We start from the raw sequence: 23,483 nt of genomic DNA on the forward strand, positions 1-23,483 counted from the left end.
ACCTATAAAGATGAAACAAAAAACAAAATGGAGCAACATAATAGTAACAATAATAATGATAATAATAATGATAATAATGATAATAATAATAATAATGATAGACATGATGATAATAATAATGATAATTATGAAGAGGAAGAGGAAGAGAATAATATTTATTATGCTCCTAGTAATATGAGGACTGGCATAGATGTAGATAATGAAAACGGAAATGAAGATATTTATAAAAAAATACATCTAGAAAATAATGTTTATGATAATATTATTTATAATGAATATAACACAATAAAAAATGAAAGTTCCAAATTTGTTGATAGTGTAGATGATAATATTTCTCTTCAAATAGAAAAAATGAGAAATGAAAATGAAGCCAATCTAAATAATAATAAAGATTATAATTATAACAATGAACATATTTGTAATGATGATTCTAAAAATATCAACATTGAGGAGGAGGAGGAAGAAGAAGAAGAAAAAAAAAATATCTTACCTATTGCATGTAGTCAAGAAGAAAATAAAATAAATGAAGATAAGAAAGAAGATTATTCTCAAGAACAATATTATAAAAGAATAACACGAAAAAATAAAGTAAAAGTAATTATTGAACAAATAGATCAGAATGATCAAAAAATGGAACTATCAGGTAGTGACAATAATGATAATGTGGATAAGATATCATCTTATGAAGATATAAAAAAACAAAAAAAAAGAAAAAAAACAAAAAGAAGAGGAAATGATAAATCTGAAAATTATGATAATTATCAAAAAGATAAAGATATAAAAAGTATAGAAAATTATATGCATAATTTAAATGCCACAAACGATGAACTCATAAATAATGATAATATGAATTCAAAAATGTTATCAAATATATTTGAGAATCATAATTCACCAAAATTTAATAGCACTATTCCAAATAAAGAAAGCATATCATTTGAAAAAGAGACCTTGAATATTTTAACAACACCATCAAAAGATAATCCTAATAGAGGTGATAACACTGAAGGTTTGAATATGAATATAAATAAAGAGAACCAAAATAATAATACCAGTAATAATACTAGTAATAGTAATAATAATAATAATAATAATAATAGTAGTGGTGGTAGTAGGAAAGATAATAGTGATGATCATCTTCATAATAACAACTTTATAAACTCTATTCAAAAAGAATGCAATGATGGGAATAGTCCTTATAGGTCTCCTCTTATTTTAAGACATAATACACATCGTTTGATGAATTCTAAATGTTATGATAATGATTATATTATAAATATAAATAAAAAAATTAATCGAATGAAAAAGAAATGTATTAACAAAATTATGAGTAGTCTATTCTCACAACAGATTTATAAATATGCTTTAATATTTTCTTCTATTTTAAAAAATGATGGATGTATATCTGTGTTAAGTATACATGCAATAAAGAATATTGTTTTAAAGTTATATCATCTGAGAATTCTTGAGATAAAACAAAATGTAGATAAAAATAATAAATATAATATTAATAGTTGTAATAATGACATATTCAAAGAAAAGAAAAATAATTTTTTTCATCTACCTCATGATCATATTATATCTGCTACTGAAGAGACATATATAAATGATCATAATAATAATAATAATGTGGAGAACTTAGAAAATTATAAAGATGCTAAAGTATTTAAAAAGATTGCATGTGAAAAGAATTATAATATATCTACAATAAATGATAATAAAATAGATGAATATTATAATTCAAAAAATGAAAGTGACATGGAAATTAGACAGTGTTTAAATAATATGAATATAAATGAATATTATGATACAAGAGAAAACTTAAATATGAATATATTAATTCAAGAATTTTTAAAAAAAAACTTGAATGAAGAAAATTGGAATATTTTTTGGCAATGGTTATATGACAATGAAGATATTAATATATCAACATTTAAAAAATATATAATTAATCATATAAAGAATTTATTGTTGAAAGGGGGTGATATAAATAAGTGTGATCCACCTGAGGTGGTAATACCAGATATGACTGAAGGAGAAATAAATACGACCAACAATACAAACAATACAAACAATACAAACAATAATAATAATAATATTGATCATATTGATAATAATAATAATAATAATTATAATAATTACAATAATGATGAGAAAGAAAAAATTGAGAAACTCCTACAGTTTTATATATCCAACAATGTAAATATAAATTCAGAATTTAATAAAGTGAAAGAATTTTTTGAACAAGAAAAATGTAATGGATATTATAATAATCAAAAAAAACTTGAGATTTTAAAAAATGAATATCTAAATGATAATATATTAGATTATATAAGAGCTAATGTTTTATATGAGGGATATATGGATAATCACCTTATAAATAAAAGAGGAGATAATTACAACAACAATAATTACAACAATAATTACAACAATAATAATTATAGTGGTGTATTCAATTTTTGTAGTGGTGATGATAGATTTTCTAATGACCTAACAAATGAAGAAGATGAAAATATAAAAAATATCCATAATTTATTATGTCAATATAATTCATCAGAAAAACATAGAAGAGAACATATTCATAAGAATATATATAATGAAGATGATCAGAATAAACAAATAGATGATAAAAGTTATATACAAACATTAAAAGATCTTAACGATTTAAGAAGTATATATAAAAATAAACATGTAGATATATTTCAAGAAATGAATGAATGTGAATTTTTATTTGAAGATGAGAAATGTAAATATAACAGAGAAGATAAAAATGATGTAAATGAAAATGATGATAATATAAATGGTGATAATAAAATAAATGGTGATGATAAAATAAATGGTGATGATAATTTAAATGGTGGTGATAATTCAAATGGTGATGATAATTCAAATGGTGGTGATAATATTAAATTAACTGACTTGACATATAAATTAAATGATAATAATATAAAAAATAATAATATGAAAAATAAAAATAAAAATGATATCATTCATAAAGTAAAAGATTTATCATGTAAACTATCTGAATTATATAAAAACAAAACAGATTTAACCTACAACTTAAATGACTCAGATGACGATCACAATAATAATAATAATAATAAGATGAATGGTGAAGAGGATGAAAAATATGATAATAATAATATTGAAGAGGATGATAAGGCAGAACAAATTATAAATAATAATAATAATAATAATGATGACAATAATAATGACAATAATAATAACAATAGTGATAATATAAATAACTTAGATCAGATGAGAGATGAAAAAAATACTAATACAGTTACTAAAGAAATGAACTGTAAAGACAATATTTTAAATGTAATAAAAAATAAAAATTTAAGTGCTCAAGATATTTTATATTATCAAAAATTATTATTATGCTTAAAATATGTGGGAGATCATAATACTGCTATAAAGAACAACGAAAATTATAAAAATTATGAAAATTATGAAAATTATAGAAATTATGAAAATTATAGAAATATTCAAAATATTCAAGGAGTAGATAATTCTTTTAATTATAATAATAATATATTTTATAAAAACAAAATGAATAATGTATTTAGCTATCTAAAAAATATTCCTTATAGTAACAGAAATAATAATTCTTTTTTAAATAAATATTATAATTTAAAATATACAAATAACAATCAATATAATCAGAGTGATCATATTAATAACAATATGAATAATTTTGTAGGTGATAATTATATAAACAATGATCAAACGACAAATAATATGCAACCATTATTTGATAATCTTATAAATAATAATAATTATGATGATGATTATAATCATTTTTTCAATTATCTTGGTAATCAAAAAATGATGGACAACCAATTAAACGGATCTAAAAACAATCACAACAACAATTATATGAATAATATGAATAATATGAATACTACAAATTGTAATGATCTGTTATATTTATTGTATTTATATGAACTGTCTAAGAAAAATAAAAATGCAAATATGCCACATATAAATAATGATAATGTATATAATTTTTTAAATAAATATTTTTCAAAGAATATGAATGTTTCTGATTTGACAATGAGAGATAGCCAAGATGAATATATACAATCTAATGAGAAAAATAATAAAGATAAAGATATAAATGAAGACCATGATTATAATAATGTAAATCATTTTAATAATGAGCCTATTCATAATAATGTATCATATCTTTCAAATGAAGATAAAGAAAACAATAATCATACAAAACAAAATAATACAGATGATAATTATGATTATAGAATGAAAAGAAAAGAAAAATATTGTAGATTAATAGAAAATAATAATAATCAAATGGATATGGTATCTCAGAATAATAATGTAAGCATGAATAAAAAAAATTCATATGCTAATTTTAATCTCAACTTAGATAATGAAAGCAACCTATCTTCTTATGAAAATCAAGAAAATAATAATAATATAACATGCAAAGATAATTATAAAAATAATAAAAACTATTATTTACAAGATGAAGAAAATTATTCAAGACATGAAAATGATATAAGAATGTTAGAAAGTTATAAAAAGAATTTTAAAGAAAAAATTCCTTATCATATGAAAAATAAATATTTAGCTATGTCATCACAAAGTAATAATAATAATAATAATAATAATAATAATAATAATAATAATAATAATAATAATAATAATTCTATTTATTCGTCTAATATGGAATGTTATATGAATAGATTAAAATCCACAAGACTTAGAAGAAAAAATAAATATGACAAATACGATATGGATGACAAATATGATATGTATGATAAATATGACATGTATGATAAATATGACATGTATAACAAATATGACATGTATGATAAATATGACATGTATGATAAATACGATATGTATGACAAATACGATATGTATGATAGATATCATAGATATAATAAATATAACAATTACTTATCAACATTATCTTATTCAAATATGAATGAAGTTGAATATAATACACATATGGATGAACTAGGTCAATATCTTTTGGTTCCTGGATGTGATTCTCAAAATTATGAACCCGAAGAACCCAATAAAAATAATGAATCCAATAAAAATAATGAATCCAATAAAAATAATGAACCCAATGAACACAATAATCTATGTGGTAGTGATAATCATACTAGTCGTCATCATTTCAGACGCACACATGACAAGTTTAATCTTTATAATAATAATAATATGGTAGATAACTTTGTTAGGTATTATAATAGGAATGATAAGAATTCTTCGTCTTCTTTTTTCATAAATAAAGATTTATATAATTCTTTTGACGAGTTAAATGAAAGTAGCCATGATGAAGATACATTGAGACATGATAATTATTTTAGAAAAAGAAAAAGAACACATTTAAGAGGAAAATATTATTTACAAAGACATGAAAATGACTTAGATGTAATGTGTAATAATATGAATGAATTTGATCATTTGAGAAATAATAAATATAATTATAATCCTTATGAAGAAAGACAAGAACGAGAAGATGATGAGATCCATTATGCAGATGATGATGATGATGAGAATATCAATATATTGAAGAATAGAAATATGTATTCTCAATCATTATTAAGTCACAGAAAATTAAATGATAAAGAGAAAGACAATGTATATGCTAGTACGTATAATAAGAGAAGGGGATTGCGTACAGATATATCAGCATCGGGTAGGATAAAAAAAAAAAAAAAAAAAAATATATATATATATTAAAATTTTTTTTTTGAAATATAAAAATGTATATAATATGTAATATATGTAATATATATATATATTTTTATTTTATTTATTTATATTTCCTTTTAGGCAATAAGAATGAAGAAGAAAAAAATAGGAATGGATTTCTCCATACTGATATCACACCAGAATATGGAAGAGGACGAAGAACAAAAGTAGTTAATCAGAATTATATAAAAAATTATGATTGTGATACTAAATATTATAATAAAAAGGAAAAGACAAATGTCATAACAAACATGCATATAAATGTATTAAATAATAATAATTCATTATGTGATGGAAATAATAAAGATAAAATAATAAAAACAAATACAGAATCATCTTTAATAAATAAAAATAATAATAAAAGTAATATTACAACTAGAAAAATAAATAATTGTAATAATAAGATGAAAAATAATTTATTAGACAACCCTGAAGATTATGAAACAAAATTAGCATGTTCTGAATTAAAACCTCAAAGAGGTGTTTATTTTGATAGATCACAAAAAGCTTGGATAGGTAGCTGGTATGAAGAAGGAAAACAAATTAAAAGACGATTCAAAATTAAATATTATGGATGGGATGAGGCTAGAAGTCTAGCTATAAAAGCAAGATTTGCCTTTGAAAATAAAACAAAAAATTTGAAAGGCAAAAAAGGACCTAATAGTAAAAATAAAAATGATAAAAGTGAAAAAGAAGGAACTCATAAAATTATTGACAATGGAAATGGAAATGGAAATGAAAATGAAAATGTAAATGAAAATGTGAATGAAAATATAAATGAAAATATAAATGAAAATATAAATGATCATGTCAACAACAATGTGAATGAAAATATGAATGATCATGTCAACAACAATGTGAATGAAAATATAAATGAACATCATATGAAAGATAATTCTATGAATGATGCACAATCTATGACAGACACAAACGTAAAGATAAATCCTTATCCTATTGAATCTTTAGATCTTTTAAAAGATAATAAAGAAAATTATATGAACAATATCAATGTGGATGATATTGTAAATAAAAGAAGCATGTCTACAAGAAATACAGGAGTAAATATATCAAAAAATAATAATATAAATAATGATGATAATAACACTAATAAGAGAGATACCAGAAGAAATATATATAAGAGAAGACCATATGCTCATGATAATGATATCAATATTGAAAATAAAGAATTTAATAGTGAAAGGAAGAAGAAAAAAATCAATATGAACAATAATAAAAATAATGTTAATAATGATAATATTATTAATAGTGATAATATTATTAATAATGATAATATTATTAATAATGATAATAATATTAATAATAATGAGGTTATACCAACTATTCAACATGATATAAATATAAAAAACGAAAATGATACTAATATGATATATTCTTATAATAATAAACACAATGCTAATATAAATATCTCCTCATATAATAACGTCAACATCAAAAATAATACTTATGATGATCATATATATAATGATATTCAATATGATGAAAATCAAAATGTTCAAGAAAATTTTATGAACATGTCATCCTTACAACAAAATATAAATAATATATATGGTGATTTTAATAATGATAAGGAAAATGAAAATAATATAAGTCAAACTGTAATCAATAAAGAAAATGATAATGTTCAAACAAAACAAGAATATAAAGAAAAAAGTCACATGTATACACCAAATAATAGTAATAATATGTATGATTATATAAACAAAGAAAATTATATGAATGATAATATTATGTCACATGTTGAAGGTATGTATATTGCAGGTAATTATATGAATAACAATGATAATATTACAAATATGGATAGTACATATAAAAATAATAATAATAATTATATTAACTATGAAGATGTTATAACATATGAGCAGTCTAAAACGAAATTATATGAACAAAATGGAAATAATGAAAATAATAATAATAATAATAATAATAATAATGATGATAATAATAATAATGATAATAATTATCATTTTTATAATAATCTCAATACAGATGCATATAACAATTTAAGTAATAATAATGCAGAGACAAACCTTGAAGATTGCTCATCTGTTAATGTATCAAATAAAAAGAATGTTGATAATAAAAACACAAAAAATGTATATTTAAAATATTCTTATTGTAAATCATTAGATAATTGTAATACATATACAAAAGGTAATAATAAAAAATCAGGTGATCAACAAAATATATTAGAACAATCAATAAAATTACCACAAGGAGTTTTTTATCAAGATTCTAAAAAAGCTTTCTGTGCTAATTGGTATTCAAATGGAAAACAAGAAAAAAGATATTTTTCTATTAACAAATTTGGAGAAGAAAAAGCTAGAAATTTAGCAATAGCAGCAAGAAAAAAATTCGAAAATGTTTATAAAAAAAATGGACATGGAAATAAAAAAGATAATTCGATGTCTTCTGTTATGAAAAATAATATAAATAATGATATTATAAATAAATCACACGAAAATAATGATGAAATGTTATATCACAAAAATAATCATTCTGATCAAATAACTAAAAAGGAAATTATCGATCAGGACGTGTACTCTTCGAATGTGACAACAAGTAGGTTTATCTGCCATATGTAATATATTACATATTATATATATAAATATAAATATATATATATAAATATATATAAATATAAATATATATATATATATAAATATATATATATATATATATATATTTTTTTCATTGTAGACCCACTTAACAACTGTATGGAGGAAGGCAAAGATAAATATAAAGGACCCACCAGCAACAGCATTGTTGGAAGTAACAATACAACAGAAGTAGTAAACAATAATCAACTTGATGATGATTATGATGGTGATGAAGATATCAAACAAGACACAGAAACAAACCATATGAATGATTTGAATAATGAACATGTCGATAAAAATTATAAGAATTATAAAAATTATCCAAATATTACAAATGATGTTAATTATCAAGATAATAGAAATTTTCATCAGTTACATAATAATGATCATGTTAAAGGACAAAGAGGAAGAAAACCTTCTAAACATTTAAATGTGTCTCAACAAAATAATAAAAATGATACATATGAAAATTATCATAAGAATGAAAACTCAGAAAATAATCAAAATGATCATATACTTAATATAAACAAAGATATAACAGATAATAATAATAATAATAATAATAATTTACATCTTTCAAATAACGAAAGAATTAATAAAAATATATCATATGAAAATTTAAATACTGATCATACAACAAATGATCTCTTACAATCATCTTGTAAAGATATGAAAGCAGATAACTTTAATAAACATTATTCAAAAAATTCTTTAAATAAAAATCTTAAAAAAGAATTAGACGATGTTAATATGGTAAACAAAATTGAAAAAACAGGATCAACACCTGCAGGAGTATATATGATTAGAATTAATGGAGTTGTTCAAGCTTGGAGAGCTGAATGGAGAAGTCCAAGTGGTTGTAAAAGAACAAAAAATTTTGGAATTAATACTTATGGTACTACCTTAAGTAAAAAATTAGCTATCGAAATGAGAGCAAGAATGACTGGTGAATGTTTAGTTTCCGATGATGGTACTGTTTTTGATTATTCAACAAAAAAAGGAACTATGAGTAGTTGATAATTATCAAAAATATAAATGAAAGAGAAATTATTATATCACACTATTGTAAATAATAACACTAAAATATAGTTACACGTAAATATATATATATGTATATATTTATATATATTACCCTCTTTAAATAAATCTTTTTTTAAATATATTTTTTTTTTTTTTTTTTGTATATATACTAGTCAGCTATTATTTATATATTTATTTTAAAAAAAAAAAAAAAAACCTGAACCGTTCAGGTAATATTTTTTTTAGTAATATTTTACGATTTTGTTTTTTCTTTTTTTTGGTAATATACATTTACCATAACAAATAAATCTTTTTAAATAAAATTTAAATATTCTTTTAAAACATGTATTACAAATAAAAAATAAAATAAATAAATAAATAATAAATTAATAAAAATATATACACATGCAAAAAGACATATGCACATATACACATATACATATATGCCCATATACACATATACATATATGCCCATATACACATATACATATATGCCCATATACACATATACATATATGCCCATATACACATATACACACATACACACATACTCCTACATTAACAATTTATACTCATTTTCCCCTTTTTTATATTATAACAAAAATTTCAACACATTTTCCATTTACAATGCTGGAGTTTTAAAAACAAGTATGTTATATTTTTTATTTTTATTTTGAGCTGTCATTCTTAAATATTTATTTTTTACTATATTTACTGCACCAGCAAAACCCTTTTCTTCAGATATGAACACACACCATGTTCCTGGTTCTTTATTTTTTTCATGATAAAAATATGTTGCCAAATGAAATAAACTATTTGATAAATCTTCTTTAGTTATGTTTGGATTATTAACAAATTCATTTATAACATGTTGTTTAAAATTGTTTTTCATTTTATCATCCATATAAGAGAAATCAATAGTTACATGTGTTATATTTCTTGTTTGGAAATTTGTATAGTTTATAGATTTATAAAATAATTTGGATTTTAAGAAATCCTTGTGGGATATTTTTGTTGGCTGAAAACACATAATTTTATAATTTTCTTTAATAAACTTTTTATGTAAATTATTTGATATACATATTTCATGTACGGCTTTATTTCTTGGTAATGCTACATATTCTACAAGATGATTATATTTATATTCACATAATTCATTTTCTTTATTATTATTATTATTATTATTATTATTATTACTATTACTATTACTATTATTATTATATATACAATATTCTTCGTCATAAAATAATATTTTTTCTTTTAATAAATCAACATTCTTTTCAATATTTACATTATCTTTATTATGTACAAACGATCTTATACAACAATCTGAAAAACTAAAAAGTATATTCCATTTATTTCCATGTACCTTTTCCATTGCATGTTTCATTCTTTTAATAATCCTCATTATATTCTGCTTCTCATTATATTTACATATATATATATCATTTAAATGATCTAATAATATATCCTTATTTTCTGAATTTCTTAAGTTACTCATCTCTTTGTTATTATATATATTTAAAAAAACAGAATCTTCTTCTTCAACAATATCATCCCATCTATTTTCAAAAAAACAATTTTCATATGCCTTGTCATATGAACAATCATAATAATCAAACAATGTTTGTATAATATCACTTCCATCATTTTTATAACATGATAACTCATTCATATTTCCTAATTTATTTATAGTTGTAGCCTTCATACAACTAAAGTTAAAATCTATATAATTCTCATCCAAATAATCATCATAACAATCCTTTGTATTCTCATCAAGACAATCCTCTTCATCAAATTTTGTTAAGTTGTTTGAAGGTTCATTATGCATGCAACTATCTTCACTAACATGTAATTCTATACCAATATTATTAGTTGAATTATTTTTTTCAATATCACTCATTTTATCATTATATATTTCTTCATCTATTTTTTTTGTTTCCTCTACATGTTCCTCCTTTTTATGATCTTCCATTTTTTCTTTACTATCTAATTGTAGGTCATCCATCATATTTTCTTCACTATCTAATTTTAGGTCATCCGTCATATTTTCTTTACTATCTAATTGTAGGTCATCCATCATATTTTCTTTACTATCTAATTGTAGGTCATCCATCACATTTTCTTTACTATCTAATTGTAGGTCTTCCATAATATTTTCTTTACTATCTAATTTTAGGTCATCCATCATATTTTCTTCACTATCTAATTGTAGATCATCCATATTTTCTTTACTATATAATTTTAGATCATCCATATTTTCTTTACTGTCTAATTTTAGATCATCGATCATATTTTCTTCACTATTTGATTTTAGATCATCCATATTTTCTTTACTATCTAATTGTAAGTCGTCCATCATATTTTCTTCACTATCTAATTTTAGATCATCCATCATATTTTCTTCACTATCTAATTTTAGATCATCCATCATATTTTCTTCACTATCTAATTTTATATCATCCATCATATTTTCTTTACTATCTAATTGTAAGTCGTCCATCATATTTTCTTTACTATCTAATTGTAAGTCGTCCATCATATTTTCTCTACTATCTAATTTTATATCATCCATCATATTTTCTTTACTATCTAATTGTAAGTCGTCCATCATATTTTCTCTACTATCTAATTTTATATCATCCATCATATTTTCTCTACTATCTAATTTTATATCATCCATCATATTTTCTTCACTATCTAATTTTAGGTCATCCGTCATATTTTCTTTACTATCTAATTTTAGATCATCCATCATATTTTCTTCACTATCTAATTTTAGATCATCCGTCATATTTTCTTTACTATCTAATTTTATGTCATCCATCATATTTTCTTTACTATCTAATTTTAGGTCATTCATATTTTCTCTACTATCTAATTTTAGATCATCCATTTTTTCTTCATTCATCATATTATCATTGTCTGATATACTATGGTGGTCATATATCATAACATTTTCAACATTCAAAATGTCTTTATTAACATTTGTCATATTATCAGGGTTCATCATATTATTATCTTCATCTATCACATATTTTTCATCAGATATATCCTTTTTTATAACATCCTTTTCATAAGATATATCCTTATCCACCACATTATTTATAACGCTCTTTTTCTTCTTCTTTCTTCTTTTTTTTTTTTTCTTCTTCTTCTGAACATTATTTATTTGATTATCATTAGGCTTATTTTCCTTCACTTCACATATGCCCATGTCTTCCCTCTTAACATCTTCAGTTTTTACCTGCATGCAGTTCATATTTTCAACTTCCTCAATTATATTACTCTTATCATCCTCATTTACATCCTTTTTAGTATTATCCAAATTAACAACATGATCATCACTTTTATAAATTTCATCATTATTATTTTGTTCCTCATTTATATCATCTTTCATATTATTTTTTTCATCCTCATCCATACCATTTGTATCTTCTTCATTCATACTTTTTTCAATGTTTGATAAATCGACATAATCTAAATCGATAATATTATCCTCAATTTTATATATTTGATTATAATTATTTTCATCTTTATTCATATCCTCAATAATATTACTTTTTTCATCCTCGTCATAATTTTCATCTATTTTTTCTTCATCACTTTCTACTTTTATATCTTTATTATCTTCCACATTTTTATTTTCTTCTACATCTTTATTTTCTTCCACATTTTTATTTTCTTCCACATTTTTATTTTCTTCCACATTTTTATTTTCTTCCACATTTTTATTTTCTTCCACATTTTTATTTTCTTCCACATTTTTAGTTTCTTCCACATCTTTATTTTCTTCCACATTTTTAGTTTCTTCCACATTTTTAGTTTCTTCCACATTTTTAGTTTCTTCCACATCTTTATTTTCTTCTACATCTTTATTTTCTTCCACATCTTTATTTTCTTCTACATCTTTATTTTCTTCCACATTTTTAGTTTCTTCCACATCTTTATTTTCTTCTACATCTTTATTTTCCTCCCCCTTTTTACTATCCTCGCTTCCCCTTTTAGAGTTTGAGAAAAAATTCTTCTTTTTGTTATAAAAATTCTGAATACCCATATTAAAAATCTTATCCTTTTTGATTTTCCCATTTATTGGATTAAAATGTTTTATAGCATTATTTAAGTCTTTCAACCCTTTCTTATAAAAATTAATGTTGTTGAAAAAATTCATAACTCCATAACCATCATCCTTATCATCTTTCTTTTCTTCAACATTTTCATCTACCTCACCATCATCAAGATCTACTTTTACCTCTTTCTCACCATCATCAAGATATACTTTTACATCTTTCTCATCATCATCAAGATCTACTTTTACATCTTTCTTATCATCATCAAGATCTACTTTTATCTCTTTCTCATCATCATCAAGATCTACTTTCACCTCTTTCTCATTCAACTTGCTCTTTTTCATTTTCTGGAAAGAATTTCTCAAACTTTTTGATAATCTAAGTAAGCTGCTCTTCCTTTTCACTTTACTTTCCTTTCTATCTGTCTCCTTTGATATCCTGCTCATTTTTTCTTCCATATCTGAGACAGAACTAGTGTCTCCTTCTTTTAAATTCACCTTTAACAATTCTTCTTCCATATTTTCATAATCATCATATGACATATTTGTACTACTTTTTCTATGAACATTATCATTCATATCATATTCATTATCCACAATATTATTGTCAACATTTTTATTATAACTTCCGATGCTTATTTCCACATCCATCTCATTAGTCATATCAACAATTTTGTTATCACAATTTAAAAATGAATGATTATTTTTTATTTGTACCTCCACATTTTTCTCATCCATATTTATATATTCCAACTCCCTCTTCTCATATTTCTCCTCTTCAACATCTTCATCATTTTTAATATTTTCATCATTTTTAATATTTTCATTATTTGCAACATCTTCATCATTTGCAACATCTTCATCATTTTCATTTCCATCCAACATTTCTTTCAAATCACATAATTCTTTTCTCTTTTCATTTTCTAAACTTTCTAACCACATGTAATAAACCGAATCGACTAATACATTCATACTTTTCTCATTAAGAAAAATCATATTATTTCCTATTGCCCAATCCTTTTCTCCTATTTTCATATATTCCAATATTTCTTCACATAGAATTTTATTATCATCTGATTCGAAATTATCAAAAGGATTAGTTGTATGATACATACCATCCATGTTATTCATATTCTCATATGTATGAAGAGTATCATCAGACTTATGATTGATTTTCTTGTAATTCTTTAAACATTTAAAAATCTGCACAAATTCTAAAAAGGAAAACATGTGAGGAAAATATTCATCCTTAAACTGATCTGCTTCTATCATCATATGAAAATTTGTAACTTGATTCAACACAAGCTTCTTATCGAAATGATGAACCACTTCAGTGTTGTTTTTTTTCCTGCATGTATTTATACACATAATAAAATGACAAAAACTTTTTTCTATATAATTTGCTATTTCTAATAAATTATTTCTTAATAATGTTACAGCCATTTGTTTATTTGGATCATACTCTTTTTTAAATAATTTAAAATTGGTATGAACAGTAAATCTTTTATTTTCTTCCATTATTTTCCCACTTGTATCATAATCATAAGAACTACAAAATTGTTGCATATATTTATTGTCTGATTTTTTGATCATTTCAATAAACCCACGTGTTAATATGTCTACATTTTTTTCTATAAAATATTCTGTTTTATAAGATATCTGACTACAAGAATGAACTATAATAAACGCTTTATTTACTTCCAATGAATTCGCTTTAATATATGGATTTTTTATAAATCTATTTACAATAGTTGAACATAAATTACTTTTATCAAAAGATTTTTTCATACTTATATTTTCTAACAAAGAAAATAAAGATCCTTCTTTAGATATTAATACTTTATATAATTGTTCATTATCTATATAAATCGAATCACATGATAATTCCAACCCTTCTTGTTTATACATCTGTTCCCTTTTTTTATAATAAAAATCTGTATATACCTTTAATATAAATTCATTTGTTGTATTTATTAAAAATTGTTCCAAAGAATTTTCTTTTAAATTCTCAAAATAAATGATATCCAAAATATTTATGTAATTATCATTTTTTTCACTCTTCTCATTTTCACATATTCCATTATTTTCATTTATCTCTTTTGTATTATGTATTAATTTATCATTATATTTTGTAGTAATCTTACATATGACCCAGTTTAATAATTCTTCATAGCATGTTTTCATAAAACGCTCGATTTTTTTTTGCACTTTCATTTCATTTTGACCCTTCATCAAAATTATTTCATTTAATAAATAACCAGAAGTAAAATATTTTAAAAACATTTCAGCGTCGATACCTAAGAGTTTACTAGCTACTAAAAAGATATAAGTATTTTTGTCTAGACATTCAGATGAATCCATATTTGATAAATTAGATGATCCTTCATAGGATGAACTAGATGAAGATCTTTTTGATATACTCATTATTTGGGATTCATCTATATATTCAAGTTGTTCTTGTAATTGTTTATAATTTGATGGAAATTCACAAATAAAATGTTGTCTGAATAAAGATTTTTTAGGACTTTTTATCATTTGAATATTTCCTAATAATAATATAGCTGATAAAATTGAAAAGAAAAAATCTATTTGTTTTATATCATCATCAAATATAACATGTAATGATGTTAATAATTGTACGAAATTTTGTTCATCATTGGAATTATCACGAATACAATCATTTTTTAATATATTATAATCTTCTAAATTTTTAAAAAAATATTTTTTCTTAAAATTTTCTGTTGATCCATTTAAAATATAATAAAATATATGAAAATTATTTTCATCACTTCTTCTATTTATTAAACGTTCTTTATCAAATAAAAAATTTTTCATATATATATGTTTAATTTTGTTTTTATCCATTTGTAACATACAATATTTAGCATATCTATTACAATTGTTATTTTTACTTGTTTTTGCATTTCCAAGTGCTTCCATAATTATATTACCATGTTTTAAGATTTCTAATATATTAATATTATCATCATTCTTTATTTCTAATTTTTTTTTTTCGTGTGGGGTGAGGCAAGGCACTGTTTGTGTTATCCTTTCATTACTAAAAAAATTTAATAAACTATTAAATATTTTACTCTTACCAGATCCTGATTCTCCTGTTATAATAATTGATTGATTCTTTTTTAATACATTTATATATTTTAAAGCAGTCATACCAACATCATATTCATTCAATTTTAAATCATCACTAGAATGCCTATATTTATACTTTTCAATTACTTCATTACATATAACATTAATATTATTTATTTTATTACATGTATTATTTTCATAATTATTTTCTTTTTCTACAGGATTCACATAAATTAATAATGGCCCCATCTTTGTAAAAAAAATATTTTTTTCATATCTCCCATGCAAATGATATAATACTGTAGCTTCATTAAAATGTTTTAATTTAATCATATCATCTTCATCTAATGAAAATGGATTATTATTATTAGCATTGTATAAATGTTTGGATTCACACACAAATGTAGAACCATTTGTCTCATTGTCATATTTTGCTAATACTATGTGATCGTCACTTTTTTTTTCTAATATACGACATAAAATATATAAAACATCTTCCTCTTCATATGTGGACGGAATTTTATTGCACCACACCAAATCCCCTTCCTTGAACTGTTGTTCTTCAGGGTTTATCATAATTAAAATTATGTATCAAAAAAAAAAACATATAAAATAAAAAAATAAATGGAAAAAAAAAAATATATATATATATATATATATATACAATAATTTTTACACAAAATGGGCACAAATAAATATAAATTATTTTATATTTTATTAATTTAATTTTTGGCTTAATATTTTATATAGTGCAAATAATTTTTTAATGTTTCAAAAATTTGGGGAAAAAAAAAAAAAACATATACTTGGAGAATAGTGGAAAACACACACGTTTGAGATATGGACTAATTTTGCAATAATTAGATACTAACAAGTACATATATATACATATATATATATCCTAATCAGTTGCAAAGACTTGTTATTTTTATTTTTATTTTTTTATATTCAAAATTTTTATGTTTTGTAGATTGATCATTACATATATATGTATATATTTATTCTCCACATTTCAATGTATAATTAATATATATATATATATTTATATATGTTTTTTTTTTTTTTTTTTTTTTTTTTTTTAGCTAGTTATAATAAATAACAGCTATTCTATGAGAAAAAAAATAGAACATGTTAATGCACCTATTTAATTTGTTCTTTATATTGTTTATTATATATATATATATATGTATATTTTTTTTTTTTTTTTTTTTTTTCACCTGTACTGTTCATAATTTAAGATTCAAAAAAAAAAAAAAAAAATTTTCCACATTTACAAAAATATATAAAGGTACAATGAATTTAAAAATGAAGCAACGGTAACTTTTTTTTTTTTTTTTTTTTGTTCTTCATAATTGATATATGTATATATAAATTAAAATATATAAATATAAATAAATAAATAAATAAATATATATATATATATATATATATATATATATATTTTTATTCATTTTTATCTTGTGTGGAAAATTGCATGTTTACCATTTTGTGAATTTACATAAACATTTTTATATATCGAAAGAATTAAAAAAAAAAAAAAAAAACACACACACACACAAAAATATAAACATAAATATATATATATATATATATTTATTTATTTATTTATATATATATTTTTTTTTATATACCCATACTATTCTCAATCAATTTCAAAGAAATATCCACTGTTGCTATAAATTTCCATAATGTTTGCTCGTAAAAATTTGTTTCCCCTTGGGTTTCAATTTGTTGTAAAAATTGTGGTGTTATATTTTTGTCCTGTACAATTAGAAAGTAAGACATTAATAAACCGAATTTCTTAATATTTTCTTCTGAGAAAAAATGTTCGTTTTTTAAAAAAATATTAATAACATTATGATTATATTGTATACATGCATTTTTTGTATCATAATATAACCACTGTTCAGATGTTCTAGATTGGATACTTGAATGTTTCTTTATAATAAAAAAATAATTCGAATTAAAAATTTGTGGATAAACATTTTTGTTAAATAAATTACATATTTCTTCACCAATAAGTATAAATATATTATGTCCTATATGTTCTTTTTTTATAATATCGTTTAATTGATTAATCCTTTTTATTATTTCATCCTTTATATTCTCATATTTATCATCACTATTCTTCGCTTTGTTTAATATACCATTTATACTACTACTATCAATTTTATTATTATTATTTAAAAACAAATCATAAGAAGAATGAAAAAGAAAAACATTTGCCTTCTCACTATTTTTAAAAAATTCATTTAAGGTTATAATATCAAAATGGTCGTTATTTTTAAAAGGTATAAAATATAATTTATTTTTATCTAATATCATATTTGTAACAAGGAATGCATTCATCTTCTGTTTTGTTGATTGGAATATTACAGGTAAATTTAACTGTTCTTTTAATTCTATATTCTGATAATACAAATAATTTAAACAACTACTATACATATTAATAAAAGCAACACTATGACTTTTTTTATATTTATCTATTACATATTTTAATTTTAAAGTATTAATAAATGATGGGGAATTTTCATCAAGTATACATGAAACAACAGCTAGACCTTCACATGTGTTAGAAAAGGATATCATTGTATTTTTTATATTATTTGTATTTATCCCACCTATTAATATAATTGGTGGAATCATATTTTTATAATTAACATCAGTATTATTATGATTTTTTATAAGTTTCCCTTTATCATAAAGATATTTTATTTTATTTTCAAGAATGCGTATTTGTTCTTTTAAACCTTGTTCATTTGATACAATTGTTTTTTTAGTTGTTGATTCATATAAAGTATGATCATGTGCTATATAGTCTATTCTATTATTGATACACATTTCTATATCTTTTTCATCACTAAAATTTATAGTAGCACCAATAATTTTATTTTCACCTAATATATTTCTAGCATGATATAAAGGTATATCGCTCTTCCCTAAATGAACTCCATCCGCATTAACAGATAAACATATATCTAATCTATTATTTATAATAAGAGGAATATTAAAAGGTATTAATAAGTTTTTCAATTTTACTGCTGTATTATAAAAATATATATCATCTGATTTTTTTAATCTTAATTGTATTAATCCGACCCCTCCTAAAACACCCTGTATTATTTTATTAATAAATGTTCCGCATACATTTTCTTTATCTTTCAAAAACTTATCGTCAGTTACAAGATATAAGGAATAGTCCACACACCTTTTAAATGATTTGCTAGCTTTTCCAATGTTCATCTGAAAAAATGACAAACACTCAATTAATAAGTAACCATTATTACTTAGATAATATTATATATATATATATATATATATATATATATATATATATGTTTAATCGTTTTATTTTTATTTTATGTGCAAAAATGATGACTAAAAAAAAAAAGTTTTTACCAAATGTTCATATTTTTTTTTTTTTTTTTTTTTTTTTTTTTTAGCTAGCTATTATTGAGAACATATATTATATATATATATATATATATGTGGATTATATTTAAAAGAACAATTTTAATTTTACTTTAATTTTACTTTAATTTTACTTTAATTTTTTACTTTATTTTATTTTTACTTTAATTTTATTTTATTTTTTACTTTAATTTAATTTTATTTTTTTTTGCATGTCACTTTTTAAGGATACGAATTTTTTTTCATAGGCTGCATATTCCTTAATACTTTGTATAGTTTTTTTTTTCAAGTGAGTATTAATTTCTTGTAAGGCATTTGTTGAACGTTGATAAACATATTGATGGAGTTTATATTTGTTGGTTAATTCGTTTGTTATTTGTTTTCTATCTTTTAAAAATTGTTTTTCTTTTATTTTTATATCTTTATATTTTTGCACTAATGTATTATGTTTTTGTAAGAGATCTTTTTTTTTATTTGTCAAATTTTGTTTATATATGTTCATATCATTAATAGAAAAATTGAAAGGTAATGTATGTATATTTTTATCTCTTAATGATTCATACATAATATTAGCTTCTTTAATTATTTGATGTTGTAATATTCTTTTAGTTTTAAGATCTTGCATGTCCTTTTGAAACGAATGATAAAAATTATTTATATTTTTTAATATATATCCTAATTGATATATTAAATCTTTATATAATAATATTTTTAAGTGTGCAATTTTGTTATCATTATTTATATATTTAATATAATTAAATAGTTGTTCTTTCATAGGTATAGACATTAAAGATAAAAGTTGTGTATCTACTTTTTTTAATATATCATGTAATTCTTTTTTATTATAATAATGTGAATTTATATTCATAAAAGGATCAGAATATAATAAACAATTAATATTTTCATCGTTTATTATAAAATTATCTTTTATATGGTTATATGATTTTATTATATTTATTATTCTTTCTATTAGTTTAAAAGAATTAATATTATAATCTTCTATTTGTAAAATATTTTTTAATTTATTTATATAATACATATTATTATCATTCTTAAAAATTATTCTGAATGGAGACCCTTTAATATGTACTTTATTTAAAGTGACATGGATTTCTCTATACATATTCTCATAACTATTAATATTATTATTATTTTCAATATTATTTTTTATATATTTATATATCACTTCATATGTTCCATTATTTAAATCTTGAATATTAATTATCTTTATATCACCTATACCTTCTACTTCCAAAATGTCTCCACCTTTACATATTTTATTTTCATAAGCATCATAACATTGTATAAAGAAATTATTAAATGTTTTATTGAGTTCTTCTTCCTCTTCTTCTTTTGTAAATTTTAAAAGATGCATTTTTTTTTTTGTCTTCTCACTATCCTTGTCATCTTTTTCTTGGGTCTTAATAGATACATGATGAAGAGGGGATTCACACGACACATTATAATCACAATGATTATCATAAAAGGAGGATGCATTATTATCATATGATAATATTTCTTCACTTGTATCATAAGGAATAATTAATTTATTTGTAATATCATTCTTATAAATTACACAGTTGGGTGCATACGCTTCTGAAGCTTTTATTTCAATAAGATATGGAGATTCAGCTATATGTTTTTTATTATAAAATATTGATAAATAATAATATCCACATTTTCTTAAATTATAAGTAATAATATAACTACCATTCTTTAGATCTCTTACATTACATTTTAGACTCTCTTTGATTAATTTATTAGATTCTTCATCATATTCTAAATTATTATTTAAGTATCCATCTTTCATGGTATCATTGTATGTTATTATATTATTATTATAATGATGATGGGTATGATTATTAAAAAAATCTTTTTTTTTTATACAATTTGTGTTTTTTTTTTTATTTTGATTATTATGTGTATTTGTGTTGTATGTATTTATTTCATTGAATTTATTTTGATGTGTATCTATTTCATTGAATTTATTTTGATGTATATCTATTTCATTGAATTTATTTTGATGTATATCTATTTCATCGATTTTATTTTGATGTGTATCTATTTCATTGAATTTATTTTGATGTGTATCTATTTCATTGAATTTATTTTGATGTGTATCCATTCCATTTGAATATTTTCCATATATATGTTCATTATTTATAACATTTGGAGTATAATATTCCATTTCATCATGACATTCTTGATATGTATCATAATTGTGTTCATTTTCTTTTGAAGAATATTGACCTACATTTTTATAATTAGAAAAGTTGGCATTTATATTATATTTGTTATGATTTATATTGATTAAAGAACAATGTTTATCATATAAATATTTATTAAAAAGATTATTATTTATAAATTTTGCATACATATTATTATTATTATTATTATTATTATTATAAGATTGAGAAGTTGTATATTCATTCTTATTATAATTTAATTTATCGACTTGATCTTTTCTTTTTATATATACTTCTAATATACAATTTTCTATATATATACATTCTTCATTTGTATTTAATGTTTCTATAATAATTTCATTTGTAATACCTGCTGTTCCTTGATATAAATGTTCTCCTTTAACTTTACATAATTTATTATCTATATTTAAATTTTTATATTGTTTATATTCTATATCATTATTATTTGTATTATCATATACATTATATATATGATTATATCTTTTATTATTATATAGATAATCATTTATATATATATTATTACATTCATTTATAACTTTATCAATATATTTTTTCCCTATAAGTTTACTATTATTTAAATATTTCTCATTATCATTGTCTCTTTTCTTTTTTTCTTCTACCTTTATATCATGATTATTATTTTTTTTCTTTTCTTTTCTTTTATTTCCTTCTATATTATATTTTAATATATCGTTCAATTGTTCGATGGCATATACACTACTCATTATAAAAAAAAAGGAGGAAATAAAAAAAAAAAGATATTCCTTTTTTTTAAAGGTATATTATATGTATAATATATATATATATATATTTAAATTTATTTATATATTATCATAATATGGACAAATGATTTACTTTTAAAATTTTTTTTTTTTTTTTTTTTTAAAATGGAGAGCATACCAGTTTGCTCTACTGTTGCATATTTTAAATATTTTTAAAACATAAAAAAATATTTGATTCATAAATATAATATATAGATGAAAAAATAATAAAATAATAAAATATAAAATATAAAATATAAAATATAAAATACTTCACAATATCATATATATTTATATTTAAATGTATGTATATCATAAGATGACACATGCATGTGCGTATGCAGATTAAAAAAAAAATAACACGCACATATATAATATATTTGTATGTAATATATGTTATATTTATATCTTCTATTTTTTTGTATATATATAATAACTGCTATTGTAGTATTTTGAAAATTTGAAAGGTTAATAAATTATTTAAAAAAATAAATAAATATAAACAAATAAATAAATAAATATATAAATATATATACAAATAAATATATTACACATGAATTATTTTAATAATGACGAT

General features: G+C 21.1%; 4 protein-coding genes across 4 annotated transcripts in view; 1 reads left to right on the forward strand and 3 right to left on the reverse strand.

Moving 5' to 3' along the window:
- The window catches only part of PADL01_0612100 (transcription factor with AP2 domain(s), putative), a gene marked incomplete at both ends in the record, with an annotated part of 11,603 nt that extends 2,238 nt beyond the window's left edge, over window positions 1-9,365 (forward strand). The window contains 3 exons of the mRNA XM_028680850.1: window positions 1-5,674; window positions 5,812-8,310; window positions 8,449-9,365. The exon at window positions 1-5,674 is cut by the window's left edge and continues 2,238 nt beyond it. Coding sequence (XP_028537286.1) covers window positions 1-5,674; window positions 5,812-8,310; window positions 8,449-9,365 — 9,090 coding nt within the window. The remainder of the gene's footprint in view (window positions 5,675-5,811; window positions 8,311-8,448) is intronic.
- Window positions 9,366-9,990: 625 nt separating this feature from the next.
- Window positions 9,991-17,103, reverse strand: PADL01_0612200 (myosin E, putative; the record flags this gene model as incomplete). The annotated part of the gene is made up of 1 exon (XM_028680851.1): window positions 9,991-17,103. One exon carries the CDS (start codon window positions 17,101-17,103, stop codon window positions 9,991-9,993), a length of 7,113 nt encoding a protein of 2,370 aa, XP_028537287.1.
- Window positions 17,104-18,150: 1,047 nt separating this feature from the next.
- PADL01_0612300 (thiamin-phosphate pyrophosphorylase, putative) lies at window positions 18,151-19,770 on the reverse strand (the record flags this gene model as incomplete). Its single annotated transcript, XM_028680852.1, has 1 exon — window positions 18,151-19,770. The coding sequence occupies one exon, from the start codon at window positions 19,768-19,770 to the stop codon at window positions 18,151-18,153; it is 1,620 nt and encodes a 539-aa protein (XP_028537288.1).
- Window positions 19,771-20,125: 355 nt separating this feature from the next.
- Window positions 20,126-22,870, reverse strand: PADL01_0612400 (conserved Plasmodium protein, unknown function; the record flags this gene model as incomplete). The annotated part of the gene is made up of 1 exon (XM_028680853.1): window positions 20,126-22,870. One exon carries the CDS (start codon window positions 22,868-22,870, stop codon window positions 20,126-20,128), a length of 2,745 nt encoding a protein of 914 aa, XP_028537289.1.
- Between the last annotated feature and the right edge of the window lie 613 nt (window positions 22,871-23,483).

Source organism: Plasmodium sp. gorilla clade G2 (genome assembly GCF_900097015.1).
Source record: "Plasmodium sp. gorilla clade G2 genome assembly, chromosome: 6".
NCBI classification, from domain to species: Eukaryota; Apicomplexa; class Aconoidasida; order Haemosporida; family Plasmodiidae; genus Plasmodium; species Plasmodium adleri (nom. inval.).